This window comes from Hetaerina americana, unplaced genomic scaffold (genome assembly GCF_022747635.1).
Source record: "Hetaerina americana unplaced genomic scaffold, ioHetAmer1.1.p SCAF_20, whole genome shotgun sequence".
NCBI classification, from domain to species: Eukaryota; Metazoa; Arthropoda; class Insecta; order Odonata; family Calopterygidae; genus Hetaerina; species Hetaerina americana.
Genome location: NW_027286764.1, coordinates 5366136 through 5381905, shown reverse-complemented (window position 1 = coordinate 5381905; position 15770 = coordinate 5366136). Strand labels below are relative to the sequence as shown.

At 41.3% G+C, this 15770-nt stretch overlaps 1 protein-coding gene across 1 annotated transcript in view; it reads right to left on the bottom strand.

Moving 5' to 3' along the window:
- The window catches only part of LOC139688552 (protein O-mannosyl-transferase TMTC1-like), a 1154623-nt gene that overhangs the window by 554471 nt on the left and 584382 nt on the right, over nt 1-15770 (bottom strand). Inside the window, 2 exon segments of the mRNA XM_071586100.1 lie at nt 4992-5064; nt 5910-6098. Coding sequence (XP_071442201.1) covers nt 4992-5064; nt 5910-6098 — 262 coding nt within the window.

Below are 15770 nucleotides of genomic sequence, written 5' to 3'. Positions count from 1 at the left end.
GGCATGGGAAGAACTGGATGTAGGCACCACACTACCCCAAGCAACTAAGAATAAACACGATTCCAGATTAACTCCCCTCGATACAATCATGTTACCATGATGCCCCTTATCGCAGACTGAGATGTACATAAAAGGTCCGTCTCAAAGATAGCATGACTTTCTTCCCGGGTAGACGGACTGACGGGCGGCGGTTTCCCTTGCTGAGTTCAAGGGAGGGAAGTCTCAAAAAAGGCAGGAGCCCGGTGGTAATTCGCTACCAGCCTTTGCCGAGGCCGAATCGTTCGTTTGCGACACCTCTTAAACTTGAACCCGTCCACTTTGTCATGAAACAGTTATTGACAGGGCGCTACGTCATCAAGTTCAGCATGAAACTGGTAATCACCGGGAAAGCAAGGACCGTTTCCGAGTGGCACAAGTTGATTTGGGAGAAGAGAACAGATGTTTGAAGACGCCGAACGTTCACGGATCCCCTTTGACCTTAAAAAGTGACGACAATGTGCTAAGATTATATCTTTTTTGAACAGCGTTCGTAGATTAGGGGTTTGCATAGTGCCTGATGAATTTGGCATCCGTAAAAGTGATGTGCATCGACTTGTGATCGAAAACATGGGCGTGAGTTAGGTGCACGCGAAGTTGGTGCCGCGAGTGCTCTCGGACGAACAAAAGGAAACTCGCACGCGGATCTACCTGAGTTTCTCGAACATGTGAGAGAGGATCCAAGTTTTTTAGACAATGCCCCACTAGAATTTTCTTTTTTCCTTAGCTTCAAATTCGTGCTGAAAGGACGTCACTACGGCTCGTTGGAAGCGTTAAAACAGACCGTGACGGGGGAGTTTAGCAGCATTCGGGCGCCGCCTTCCAGAGGGCGTACGAGACGAGAAAAACCCGCTGGCAGCGGTGTGGGGACGAACAAGGATGCTGCTTCGAAGAATTTTGAGTGAATTTATCAATTCTGGTGATAATTTTATTTTAATCAACTCAGTCCTCCTACTATTGCAACAGACCTTGCACAATGCAGATTTATTTCCCAATTTTACCAAAGAAGGCCATTTTCTTAATAAAATAATATATTAAGCAGTGTAATTTAACGAATTTACTCAGCTTACTTTCAGCGATTTATAAGCGACCCTATATCAAGCCTCGTTCCCCACCCACAATATGTGCCCGCACCTAGATTCGAACTTGCGGCCATAATGCCTCTTGGCCGCTTGCCTAACAGCTTAACACGGCCCATGGGATGGGCGCCTCCGTATCCTAGCGCGTTGCATTTGTTGCGGAGCGATCCCACGGTCATGGGGAGGAGTGTGGGTCGGACATGATTTGGCCGGTGAGATACGCTGGGATCCTTCCACGCCATCTGCATAGAGCGCTGCAATCTGCGCCGAGGTCAAGGAGCAAGTCCAACAAGAGGCCCATCTTAGTCGAGATGCCAAGCAGAGCGAGACGTGGAGTGATTTAGAACCAATATTTGGCAGCGAAGCCAAAAGAGGCCTTTCGTTGTACTTCGTGCACAAGGACAATTAGGACCATAAAAAATAATTCACTCTTTTTTTGTACGTAGCACGCCACAGAATATCAAACAACACTTTTCTGTAACCTCGTTGATTTGCATCACCTTCACTTTGAAATTATGACTTTAAGCGCAGGTGGAATTTTTTTATTTTTACTGCAAAATGTGAAGGACACATCCGCAAATTCGAAGCCAGTGACGCATTTTTGTTATTATTTAAGGTTTCGTTTTTAAAATTACGAAATAGGCCCATTGAGAGCTGTTCAAAAAGAAGTAGGTAGAACAAAATTCCAGAATATTTCATTCCACAAGCGGGACGTGGGCAGTCAATAAAGAGAAGCCGAGTGGACAAAGATTTACAATGGCTTACTTAAAAATTAAAATTGTTTCACAAGTTCAGGGAAATAAATAAAGTCAATTCCATGACCCACAGGAGTGGTACAATACCAAATTATACACTAAAAGAGGATTTAATTGCACAGCTATGATCGTATTTTTATTAATAATCAAACGCTTAAGGTAGCATCTGGCGTTTATCAGGCTAGTACTTTTCATTATTTTCCCTTTTCATCCACCTCATCCTCTCCATCATTCTCCGCACCCACATATCAAAATCATCCAATCTCCGCCTAACCTTCTGCTTCAATGACCATGTTTCCGCGCCCTACGAAACCACGCTCCATATCAAAGTTTCAACGAGCTTTCTCTCGATATCCTTGCTCAACGTCCCTGTCATCAATTCCCTCCTCTTTGTGAAAGCCTCTTTGCCTATTGCAATTCTTCTTTTTGCCGCTACAATTTTTCACCATTTTTGTCCAAAACCCTTTCTAAATACGTAAACTGTTCCACCTCTTCTAGTTTATGAACTTATTTTTTAATATTCAACTTAGCCTTTCTCTTCCTCGAAAACCGCATGAGCTTGGATACTCCGGCGACTTCTTTCTACGCATGTTTGCTGCCTCCTGCTCCATGTTTGCTACGCTTCTTCCTCCCTTTTCCTTAAATAATATCGTCATCCCTTCGCTGGCTTCCTTCCCCTCCGCTGCAACCAGCAGTACGCCTTCCATCTCACCTCGCACGGCCCTGAAACGTCTGTGTTTTCCTATTTCCGTCTCTCGTCATGCATGTATTTCCTAGTTTTTCTGTCCTAAAAATTGTCCTGGTATTTCAAGTGTTGTGACATACTTTTAGGAAAAAGCATGGAAAACTTTATAATAGTACAAACATGCCCTAATTAAGTGCAAACACATTACGTCGACGCATGCAGTTATGCCAATAGAGGTGCTTTCTAAAATTTTATTTCCAAATTATCTCAAAATTACCTATGGGTGGCTTACGTCAAACTTGCGGCAAAAGGGAGAGGTTTTAAAAAGATTTCGGTAATATCATTTAACTGTTTAGAAAAGCACGATTATTACCCAGACAACTACGATGGATAAAGCGTGAAGTACGATAGTAAAATAATAAAGCTCAAGAGAGGGAATAAACGATCCCGAGCGAATGGCTGAGGTGTAGCAAAAATTAAAAGGACAGCTTGGTGTCGCTGTAGTAACGCTTGAAATGGGAGAGAATACTAACCTTAATGCTTCTCATCTAAATTGTCAAAAGATTTCTTTTGGGAGTTATCTTTACAAGTTGTAATAAGCGAAATAGAAAAAAATGTGCATGAAAAAGGAAATATTTGTCAAGAAATGAGACAGAGCTGAGGCGAAAAACTATTATGTGTCTAAAAAATGCGGCGAATATTATTGCGAGTATATAGAGAGTTAACAGTTGCTGCGTGACATTGGTGTGGTGCACAGGCAAGTTAAGACACTTTCAGAAATGAAGAAGGGAATTACAAGAAGGAGGAGAATGTAGAGGAAATATATGGCAAAGACATTAGACCAACACACTTAGACGAAGAAAAGAAATATGAGAATAAGGCTGTGGTAGAGGGGAGAGCGTTAGACAGAAGAGGGAGGGATGGCTAAGGGATGCCGGGCGGAATGAAGGGAGGAAGGAAGTATGCGGAGATGAAGAGGAGTTTATTGTAGTGATGGATGTTGGGTTGTGTTTACTGGAGGAGCAAGGGAATCTTCGTTTAACCGCTGTATGATCGGTGTTTATCCAAAACCTTCCATAACAGATATGATATATAATAAATACTTACGACACACATCCATTAATATTATTGCATATATAATGGCGTGCATCTTGTCAGAAGTCTGAGGTAAATGTATCGTTGCGCTACTGTCTAGTCTGTTTTCAACCAAAACTTACCTTAACCGATATAATATCAATAATAATAATAATAAATATCTAGAGGACGACATTTTAATTCCCAAACAGAATAAAAATAATTATTACGTTAGCAAAGTGTGAAATGAGTACATTCATTTAAGAGTAAGATGATACCTATTTACAAACATTTGTTTTCACGGCTTTGCCTTTTTCATGAAACATGAATTGGGAATGTTAGCCCCCATGTAGTTATTTACGAGCGATAGCGAGCTCATTGCCAATTACACTGAAATTAATTTTATTCACTATTTTTGAAATCCGCTTTACATGCTCTTAAACTTATGTTTAATCGGCATTACACAATGAAAGAATTAAAAAAATGTCACGGAAAAACAAAATTGCAACTATATATATCACACTTCATGTCTTAACCTTACGAATCGGGCTTCAATGCATAGTATTATCTTCATATGTCACCTAAAGATGATACTTTGAATTGTAACAAGGAACGTAAAACTTAAAACATTAAATGGAATTTTTAAATTGTATTTATTTTCTTTGCGTGATGGATTAGTTCCACAAATTCAAACGTGATATTACTTATTTCAATTTTTATTTAAGTTGCTGTCTCTAATGGAATAAATATTTTCGTGTGCTCCGTTTCGTAAGTATTCCCATTTAGGCCAATACATTAAACTCCTTGATTCAGGGTATTGACTCTTTGGTACTCCTGGAGTTACTATCCATTTGAACTTTCTTTTTTATTTATGGACATTCATTTATTCAGATTTGAAACTATGTTTTGGGAGATCTCAGATAAAACGCGGGACTTCGGTTAACGTTAAAAGGTTTTAATGTAAAGAATATTCGCGGTATATTACCATCGATCAAGAATGACTATGTATGCAATGTGTCAATCCTATAGCCAATATTTGAACATATATGAACAACTCTATACCATTATTTCGGCCACCGGTATCAGGTGACCATCGACTGGAGCGGGGAATTTTAAAAACGGGGAAGACAACAGTAGCGAAGTACTGCCCGCAGTCAAGTGAAATGGCTGGATTTAATCCTTTTAGGAATTTATTTCTTTCGGCGCTAAAGTTATCAAAATGTTCTGAGAGTAGTGTTTTGATCGTTAGATCGGCGACAGACTTCTTCAAAATCAAATTCCAATGAACCGACAAAGGAAGGTGGCGAGGGGAGGGGAGAGCAAAGAGGGGAATGAGGGGGGGGAGGGGGAAAGGATACTCACCGATATCAGGACCTTGGCAGCCCTCCTCGAAAATAACAAGGTCTCTTCGTTCCAGCGGATTTCCACAATGGTCCTGAGAGGACGAGAGAGAGAGAGAGGACGTGAGAAATGCTTACATCTCACAAATTGAGGATCGAAAGTGAATCCGCTCCGTGAAAGACATTATCCATCCACGGAGGTTGTCACTTCAAATAACAAAATTATTCAAGACCGTTATGAAATCAATTGGCATGAATTGCAATGGCTTATAACCAAAAGTGGGAGACTAAATTAGCCACTAAAACATCAATCGATTTCATCCACCTAAGTGACTTAAAGTTTCAAACTTTATTAAATTTTCCAGATAAAAAGAGAATATTTTCGTAGTGACAAGACCCATTGATTCGTTTGCAAATGAATCAACAAAAATAACTAGGTGGTAGTTAAGCTAAATAATGAGGATTCCATAATGTCATGAGTTGCCAGAAAGATTTTGATGATTGCAGATCTGTTATTAATTATTACTCGGTAATATGTAAAGTTCCGACCAAATATTTGTCACAAACAAGGAACAAAACTTTGATGATGACGCAAACATATTTTTACAGTAGTTGACCCCCCTCTAGCAAAACAATATGAAGTGCATAGGTTTAGAACGATGCTTATCGGAAAAAGCTATATTCTCTAGGCATTGAATCAAGCTCAGATAGATTTCTTCTTTTGAAAACATTGCTCACTCTTAGAAGTTGTTATGATGGGGAAGCTATTAACGCTTCGCCACGAGAAGTGTGCATAAGGCTTCAACTAACATTAGCAAGTCGTCCAGTAACTGGAGGGCTCGTCTATACGACGGAGTGGAATGTTTTATCTCTTGAGGGCCAATAAAAAGGAAGGAGCAGGCGTGACCTCCGCCCGACTTGTTAGTGGGAACTGACTCACCTTTTAATGAACGGCCACGATCGATAGACATCGTAGGCCAAATTAACGACCATCACGGTGACCCCGGTCTCCTTGGCCAGCATGGAAAGCCCCCCCAGGAGGACGCTCAGCCACACCGAGAGTCCAGATATCTGATTGAGTCCACTGGCGCTGCCGCAGATGTTGCCGCCGTCCGAGTTACTGGCGCGTCTGGCAAAGAGACAGAAGATTCGGTTGAGCACACACGATCTAAGGACGAGGGCGCATATCGAGGGTCATTGGATAAGGCGGCCCTTGCAAATATATTCGGAAAATTTTATAAGTTCAGATACAACGAATTTAATTCATGAACTCAAAGAAATTATTTTAAAATATTATATATAATATTAATAATTAGAGGTCATTTTAAATCAGACGAGAAGGACATTACAACTCAAGATAATAGTTTGGGTTAATTAATTAGATTCGGTTGAAATAGTAACAGCTGGATTCGTCAAACACTGTAGTAAAAGGAAAAATATATGACATAGCCAAACGAAAAAACTAGAATGGAGTCCCTGCAACACACGCATAGAACCTCCTTCACACGTAGAGATCCCGAAAGCAGTGACTTAAAGCATCCGAAACAAATTCAAATCATCTCAGCGTGTACTGAAATTCCTATCACGTACACAACATTTGAATGTGAATTTAATTAGTTTGGCTCCCTTGGCAGCTGATGGTGATGTAGGAAAAAATAAATACATGTAGGAGGTCGAAGGGATAAAGAAATAATAAGGAAATTCTACAGTAAATACTTTGGGATGTTCTTAGAGAATTGTAGTCACTGGATGTGACCAGACGATTCGTTTCCTCCGAGGTCCTGGCCGAGTATCCTAAACCGGAGTGCCCAGTGGATGCTCACGAAGGCCATCCTACCGGCCCGCACATACTGGCCTGAGAGGTGGTGGCACGTCAGTTGAGGGAAAGGGGCTGGATGAGATAACTGGCCGCTGGTGACGGGTGATTAACTTAAGACTACTTTCTGGCAGAAATCATCCCCATTCTCAGGGATAATGGGCCCTCCGACGGCTTTTCCACTTCCATACCGAACCCGCCCCACACACGATTTCATCCCTTCTACATTTACTCTGCCCAGACCACATAAAACCGACATTCCAGGCAGACTCGTCGTACCTTTCCGCAACTCGCAGGAGGAGATAATGCCCACTATTGTCAACCACAGCATCCAACCATTGGTCCACCGTCCCATTTGAAAGACACGCGCCATTTCTGCAACCTTCGCCACTCAATCTCTCTCTCTCTCTGAGGACACTCAGATCATCACGGCCAAATAATAGAAACCGCATCCCTCTGCAAATCCCTCACTCTGATGGTCTCACATTGCTTTGCCACTCTACACATTTCCCGCATTGAATTGCGTCGGAATCTCTCCCAATTAATATCCAAACAAAATTCCTTCTCATTCAATAACGAACATTACGTCCAGGTAAATGGCTGTGTGATGGGAAGTAGATCCGGCCCTTTATGCCAAAAGTTCTACTTTGGCCACCGCAAAAAATATGCTTTTTCACCGTTAATTTCTGCAAATTCTATTCTAGGTGAGATGCATACGTTATATACTCCTTTTCTAATAACGCGACACTGATTCCCTTTAATCATTCATTTCCTCCGTCAAAGCTTCCTCTTCCCTCTCCAATTCCTCATAAATCACCTTCCACGACGTCAATGCATATCTAACGGATCGCAAATTTCACACCTCGCTCCACGTCAAACCCATAAATCAACAAATATTCCTCCATTACACCAACTGTCACCTACCACATACTAAACACGCTTCGAAACTTCATTGTGGCCCTTGGAAGTGAAGCTGGGGAGTGATTTGATTCAAGAAGGACGACGGCCTGGAGAAATTCGGCCCTTGCCAGCGACAAATGGAATTGAGAAAGGTATTGTGAATTACAGATTCAGGCGTGATGATGGAACCGTTTCATTAAAACAGAGACGAAACTTCTTGCAATTTTCCACTTTACACAAAATTTATTTTCGATTAGTTTCGATGAACAGCATCATTTTCAAGCGGAGCTTTCTATTTACTGAGTCCAATATATGTATATGTATGAAAAAAGAAGTGGGGAAACCCAGGTGTCCCCTCGTGCTGGGAAGGGTTGTGCCGTGGGGAGACGGGACGATGGACGCTCTATAGTAGCCCATCATTACTTCGTTACGACTTCAATATCCGAATCATTAATTTCGCCACTCACGGCAGACACTTCTCCAATTAATTTGACCATACCTGAAAAATGTATAGTCGCCACGTTGGAGTCTCTACCCCCTGGATTACCACGACCGATGGGAGTAGGTCGCCTGGACTACCACGACCCAATGTGAGTAGGTCCCCTGGACTACCGCGACCTACTCCCATTGGGTCGTGGGAGTCCAGAGGGTAGGTTGCACTACTGACCGAAGGGTCACGGGTTCGACTCCCGAGAAAAGCACTCTGGGAACCTGCTGCACAACCCAAGCAATGTGATTTTTCGGGTACCAGATCTTCCTGGGAAACCGTAACCGTCACAGGGAAAGGAACTGGCCCCCCTCCCCTGATGTGTATATTTCACACGCCGTCGGGCTTAGTACTGGGTGAACCCTACCATCACCTAACAAACCGACCTTCGGGTTGAATACTGTGTTTATATATATATATATATATATATATATATATATATATATATATATATATATATATATATATATATTAATAATAATTGGCTGACAAAATATAACACAAATAGAATAGAATAGCAACATTTAAAAGGACACTCACACGGATAATTGTTCGAGCTTTCGGCCCTCTCAGAGGCCTTCTTCAAGAGAGACTGAAAATATGCTGTTGCTTTGGAGAGGGGAAAGAAGTATGGGTGGGGAGGGGAGGTGTGGAGGAAATGCTGGGAGGGAAATTAAATATGGCGGTTAAGGGTGGGAATTTTGAAAGAACGGAAAGCTAGTATGTAGGCGGATTCACGAGTTCTCACCTCTATGTTGGTGGCTGAATCAGGTAGGGATTCTAGGATGCTGAGAGCAAAACACTGGTCGAATGAAAGGTTGTGGGAATTGGCGTGTGAAGGGATAGGAAGAGAAGAGAGTGAGGCAGAATTACAGGAGTACCGGTGATTATTCATTCGGATGGATAAGGGGGTAATGCATTCACCTATGTAAAAGGAAGTGCAATGTTTGCATGATAAAAGATAAATAATATTTTTTGAGAGGAAATTAGCGTGGGAACGTGGCAAGGGGGCAATGAGGGGATGTAGTGAGAGGGGAGTAGGCATAATAAGAGGATAGGTTTTACATCGGGGGTGGTTGTAAGTCGGGGAAATATTGGGAAATTTGTCACGGGGGGGCGCCAAAGGGTTGGTGGATATCAGAAGGTTTTTGAGATTGGCGGGTCGTCTGTATGTGATAGATGGGCATTGGGGTAGTAAGGATGAGGTCGCGTCATTGTAATGTAAAATTGGAAACATTTCTTATGGAGGGTTTTCAGTCTGTGTGATCCGGGGAAATAGGTGGTGCAAAGGTAGAGTCCTGCGTCAGATGTGGGCTTGTTATTGTGTGGTGTTTGTGGTCGGGTGGAACGGTGGATTTTATTTTGTAGTAACTTTTCTGGGTGACCGCGTTTGAGGAGTGCAAGGTGTAGATTGTCAAGGTATTTGTTGAGAGTGGCTGTGGTGTTGCAAATTCGGTGTCCGCGGATAGAGAGAGGGTTAGGAATCGAGCGTTTCGTGTGTTGAGGATGACAGCTAGTGTGGTGTAGGTATTGCTGGTGGTTAGTGGCTTTGATGTGTACTGAAGTAGTGAATTTGTTGTTTTGAAGTGAGATGTCTGTGTCAAGAAAGGTGATGGTGGAGTCTGAAATGGAAGAGGTGAATTTAACAGTGAAAGATGAATTTAAGGCGGATAGGAAATTATTAAGTGACTCAGGGGCATGCGCCCAGAGAATTAAAATGTCGTCTATGTATTTCGTCGCCATCCTCGTTCCCATCGCAGTGCCTTTGGTCTATATATGTTAGAAATATGTTATATATATATATATATATATATATATATATATATATATATATAATATAAATATATATATATATACATATATATATATATATATGATATACACATATATATATATACATATATATATCTATATATATATACATATATATACATATATATACATATATATATATATATATATATATATATATATATGATATACATATATATACATATATGATATACATATATATACATACATACATACACACACATATATATATATATATGCTTTCGTAGACGTAACACGGAAGTGCCGAATAGTACAATACACAGTAACACACAATATAGAAACACAAAAAAAGAAGAACACTCACACGTTATTTCTTGATATTTCAACGAAAACACTCCGTCTTCATCTGAAGATCTAGAATAGTTTATATATCTTCTATCATCTGAAGATATAGAATAGTTTCTAGATCTTCAGATGAAGACGGAGTGTTTCCGTCGAAATATCAAGAAATAATGTGGTAGTGTTCTTCTTTTTTTCTGTTTCTATATTGTGTGTTACTGTGCATTGTATTATTTATAAATATATATATATATATATATATATATATATATATATATATATATATATTTCTATGTATACATTTATATGTATACATGCATAAATGTATCTACACACTCACACAAATTCTGTTTTTCACCAACTTGCAGCATACAGATTTGTTTAGGTATTCGATAATGCTTCGAGCATTAATTCTAATGGTAGAAATTTCACATTACATTCCTTTTTTGTTCGGAATAGAGGCAAAAATTGTTTTGCTCAGAGATATTTTTAATAATTATATTATATTTTAAGATCTACATGAGTATTCATTGAAAGGATCTATGACTTTCTTCGACTACGTCCTATTCCGCCCTTCGTCGTGCAGTTAGGTCTAAGCCCTCCGTTCGGTCTTGCCGGCCCGGACTGACAAGACCCGCCTCTCCCTCGCTCACCGTTTCCCATCCACTCCCCCCCCCCTCCGCCTCCCACGCTCTCAAACCTCATCCACAAAGTCAACAAGACCCCACCCTACCCTTCATTCGCCCCTCTCTCATCATCCATTCGCTCAACCCTTTCTAGAAAAAATAACTGCTCCATCATCCTAATAATAATTGAGCAAGTTACTCGCAGTTGGAATGGACCCTCTGAAATAGCAAACTTGAACTTGAAGCAAAACATAAACTTGAGCGAAAAATTGAGACTTAATAGGGAAAAAATGATTGATGGACTTTTTCGTTCAGTTTTGAGAATATGAATGGATATTTTTGGCATTTTAAATGCTGGCCATAAATGAAAAAAATGGAAAAAATATTTTAATTTATATTTTTCTCATTTACTCTTTCCGCTGTTACCATACCGTCATTAACAATAATTGCGGCTATTAAAGGCGAACAAAAAAGGTATTTTAACAATCCGGTGAATGTTACGGCAATATATGTACATTTGAAAGCCAAACCAGTCTAAAAATGGAAACAACGATTCTGGCGGAGAAAAAAATAATTGATCATTTGAGAGATCATTTGACATTTCATTAGAAACATGAAAGCATGTATGCTTTCATGTTTCTAATGAAAAACTTAATTCAAAATAAAATCACCTTTTCAAAGTCAGAGTTGAGGAGAGTTTATATTTCTTCTACATAAAATATAATATGTTGGATGAAACGGAGCGTCCCCTCTTTTACGAATGTCACCCTTTCAAACAGGGTTTCAACCGGTGTGTATCAATAGATAATGAGTGCTGTTTAGCTACAATTTTCTCAAAGTTACCATGAAGTGCGGAAGAATGCGAATAACGTCCGAATATTTTCCGAATTAGTTCCGAATATTTATCGAATATCTTCACTGATGAAAGGAGGTTGCTCTTCAAATACCATACAACTAGAAGAGATAATAGGCCACGTTATGGATCCGAGGTAAACTTAGCTGCGCAGAGGAGGGAAGAGGGTTGTGGGGGGGGGGCGGCGCCCTCCTCTTCCCCAGCCTCCCCTTCCCCTGCCTCCTCCGCAGCCACCATTCTTTGCATCTCACCCTCATTAATGCCTCCCGAGCCCCCTCCACCCCTAGTCACTACGCCCCTTCTTTCAATTCTCACCCTTGTCGTCATTCCTTCCCCAACACCCTAACCTGCCGCATTCAGACACACCCGACTCTCCCAAAAGGTTTTTTCACCATCGATCCCACCACGCACTCGTCGCCTCCGACCCAGCAATTTCCGCTCCCAAATATCCGCTGTTTTGACCACGCGTTATTGCTCTTTGAATTAAATTTTTAATTTTCCGCTTTCTCTCCAATATCGAGGCGTGCTGCATATTTCAATAACAGCTGTGAACCTCTTCCACGATGATAGTCGAATCGTATCATTGACATTTTCATAATAATAGACAGTGAGAACAATTTTACCCTTACTCTTTCAGCGAAATTAGAAATTATGTCAGTAGTTTATTAAAACATATACATATTCGGATGTCTTTTCGTTCTTTTTCTATTCTACACTATTATCAATGGAGTTGAACGAATACAATTATTTACAAGTTGTAATAAAGTCTTAGTACAAATTTCCGCGATAACGATATTCCTACACGACTGAGCTCGGTTTGAAATGTTAAGGAAGGTTGTTATGACGACTGCGGCCGCATCACAGGAAATTCAATGAGAAGAATGGACCAAAGAATTACTTAAATGGTTCGGGGAACGATAATTGCAGCACGTTGACCAACTGGTTCCTTGATCTTCAAAACGGAAATGCATTAGAAACCATTGATTTCGCTCAGTATTGTATTCTACAATGTTTTATGTATGCCCGTACAAAACATGTATATGTTTAATTTAAATAAATTCCCACCTGGAATTATCGGGGCATTTCTAGGAATCTCCATTTTCAGAAATCACGGGCCTTGCGCCCGTTGCCCCGAGGGCCCCTGGATTTACGATGCCCTTGAGACGCCCGCCCGCCTTGCGAGGCCTCCCGAAGTCCTCAGCCGAGCGACGGCCCTCGGGAGCACCCACTTTCTTTCTCTCTCGGAGCACTTGACAACCGATTGCCAGTTGACCCCCGCGCCCCCGACCGCCCCTCCGCCGGGTTAGACCTGCCCGCTCGTCTGCGGTTCGGACTCATTATCGCCGAGAATTAAAAATAATTGTACGAGGGTAATCCGGAAAGTAGTACCCGTTCGTGAAATAAAGACACAAAAGTAAATATTAACAAACATAAAAAATTTTATTTGAAAGAGGATACTTTAAACTACTTCTCAACATAATCTCCAAGCAAATTAAGGCATTTGTCATAACGTGTGACAAGTTTCTGTATTCCTGCTGCATAGTCCTTCGCCGCCAGCTCATTGAGATACGCGAGGGACCCATCTTGCACAAATTTTTGCATAATGCAGATGGTGTTTAACAATTTCATGAACAATTGTTCGAGAAACATTGGGAAAATGCTCACAGATGTCATCAATTGTGACGCGCCGATCGTTCCTCACGAATTCGTCAACTGAGCTCACCAGTTGGTCTGTAATGACAGACGGTCTCCCCGAACGCTCATCGTCGTGTGTGTTCCCCCTCCCCATGTTGAAGTTGCGACACCACCGCCGAACAGACGACTCGTCCATTACATTGTCTCCATACACCTCCTTTAATTGGCGATGAATATCACATGGGCGAACGTTTCTTGCATTGAGGAATTTAATCACTGCCCTCACTTCACAACTGGCGGCGTTCTCAATTTTTTTAAACATTGTAAACAATCACAGAAACAACACAGGCAATGCTAGCGTCACGCAACTTGGCTCAGAGAAGGCAGACAAGCCACTGAAGCTATCTGACCTCGTCCAGCGGCTACTCGCGTCGTCAGCACTTCATGCGGCACGAACGGGTACTACTTTCCGGATGACCCTCGTATTTGAAGGGGGAAGGGTGCGGGGAGTAGTGTGGATGAATGTGGGGAATGGTGGGGGAGGGAAGGGTGTTCAGAGGTGGAGATAGTGGGGCGGGGCTAGGGGCGAGAGGGATGAGAATAAATAGCAGCCATTAGCGCGGGCGTAGGGTTTCCTTCGGGCGGGGCGCGGGGTAAGCGAGAAACTGCAACCGCCTCCGAAGCGAGTGGTGTGGGGGGTGGTCCCGTTCCGTCTGTGGAGGGAGGGCCACGTCACGTGTTTTAAACGACTTCACAAACTGACGCCGGAAGCGGTCTTTTGGTCAGAGAATGTTTTTTTCCCCACTGAGAAAATAGGAAGACTTCTTCCCGAGCAAAATGGCTTCGGAGAGGGGAGGGAGCGTGCGGTGTTGTGCTTACGGTAGCTCAGAGCCTGATTGCGACCATATTCGTAGATACACGCGTAGAAACTCATTTCTATAGTAACAGGTTGATTTTTAATAGAACTAGATTTTCCAAAAAATTGAATACCCATAACAAATAAATATAGGAAGGTTATGGCCGAAACTTGTTTAATTCAAAACTTTCATATACATAGATTGTCACTACATTTGAAATGAGATACATACTTAATGGAAAAAAAATTCACATTAGTTTAAGTAATCAGACTTCACAAAATACATAAATGTTGCTAAAAGGCTATTTTAAAGGTCTATAACTTGTATTTACAAATTTTGTGCTACTGAAATAGGGTTAAAATTTTATTCAATGAATTTGAATATTTTATTCTTTATTATAATTCCTATATAGTTCTGGGCCAAGATGCAGATAGATTTGACTCGAGCACATTAAAAGCGCCACTAAATTATCAAACCTACATGCAATGTAATGCACAAGCAATGTACAGGTATGTACAGATTTCATCAAGCTGAAAAACAAAAAGGCTAGACACACGAGAAACTGGATACTGAAAAACAATGCACAACATAAAGATATAACTAAAATAAAATGGATGTTTTTCAAAGATGCAGGTAATCAGTTCATTTACATTGAGTGAATGGACGCATTACGTACATGAAAGCTGGAGACACATTTGAAAAGAATGAGAAGAGAGAATATATGCAGTAAACGCGGAGCATACAAAAAGATTAGGAGGTATGGTTTAGAATTAATAAAAGTGAGCTTTGCGGAGGAAAAGAAACGGAGGGAATAAATATAAAGGAGAATTAAGTTAAGAGACTCGAATGAAAACCGAGTTGCAAACCAACGGAATTATTTGTACATGGTTGACGCAATAATGCGATAATATGAATAAATTTAAGAGATGCATTAAACATAGGTGAGGTATTTTCCGAATGCAATCGGGCGAAAACTGTTCAAACTACCAACAGAAAAATAGGAAACTTTTAATCGTACGCAAATGAGATCGAGAGGAAGGGAAAATATATATGCATAAGAACTTTATGGCAAGAACTTTATGGTAAGATTAAACCAAATTGATAAAGAGAGGGAATTTTACGGGGATGAGACCATCTTGGGATCACAGAAGGATAAACATCAACGTGAAAAAAGTACTAATGGGTCGCTAAAGTACTAAGGATTAGAATAAATCGACTCATTGAGCGTCCGATCAGGATGCAGCATAAGCAATGAATATGAAGCCGCTGACTAGACATGCAGGCAGGCGGAGCGGAGCGTCTTAAGGAAGGGATGGACGAGAGATGGCCGAGACTCAAAATTATTGCACGGCTGAAGAGAGGGGGGTAGGCGTTAGCAAATGGTATTGCAGGAACAGGGGGGCCCACGGAGGATGGAACGAGAGCCCACTCCTGAAGGCAGCAAATAAGCGCGTTTGAGAGGGAAAGTGAGCTCTGTCGGAGAGTGGGGCACAAAACGAGCGATTTCCGGCAGGG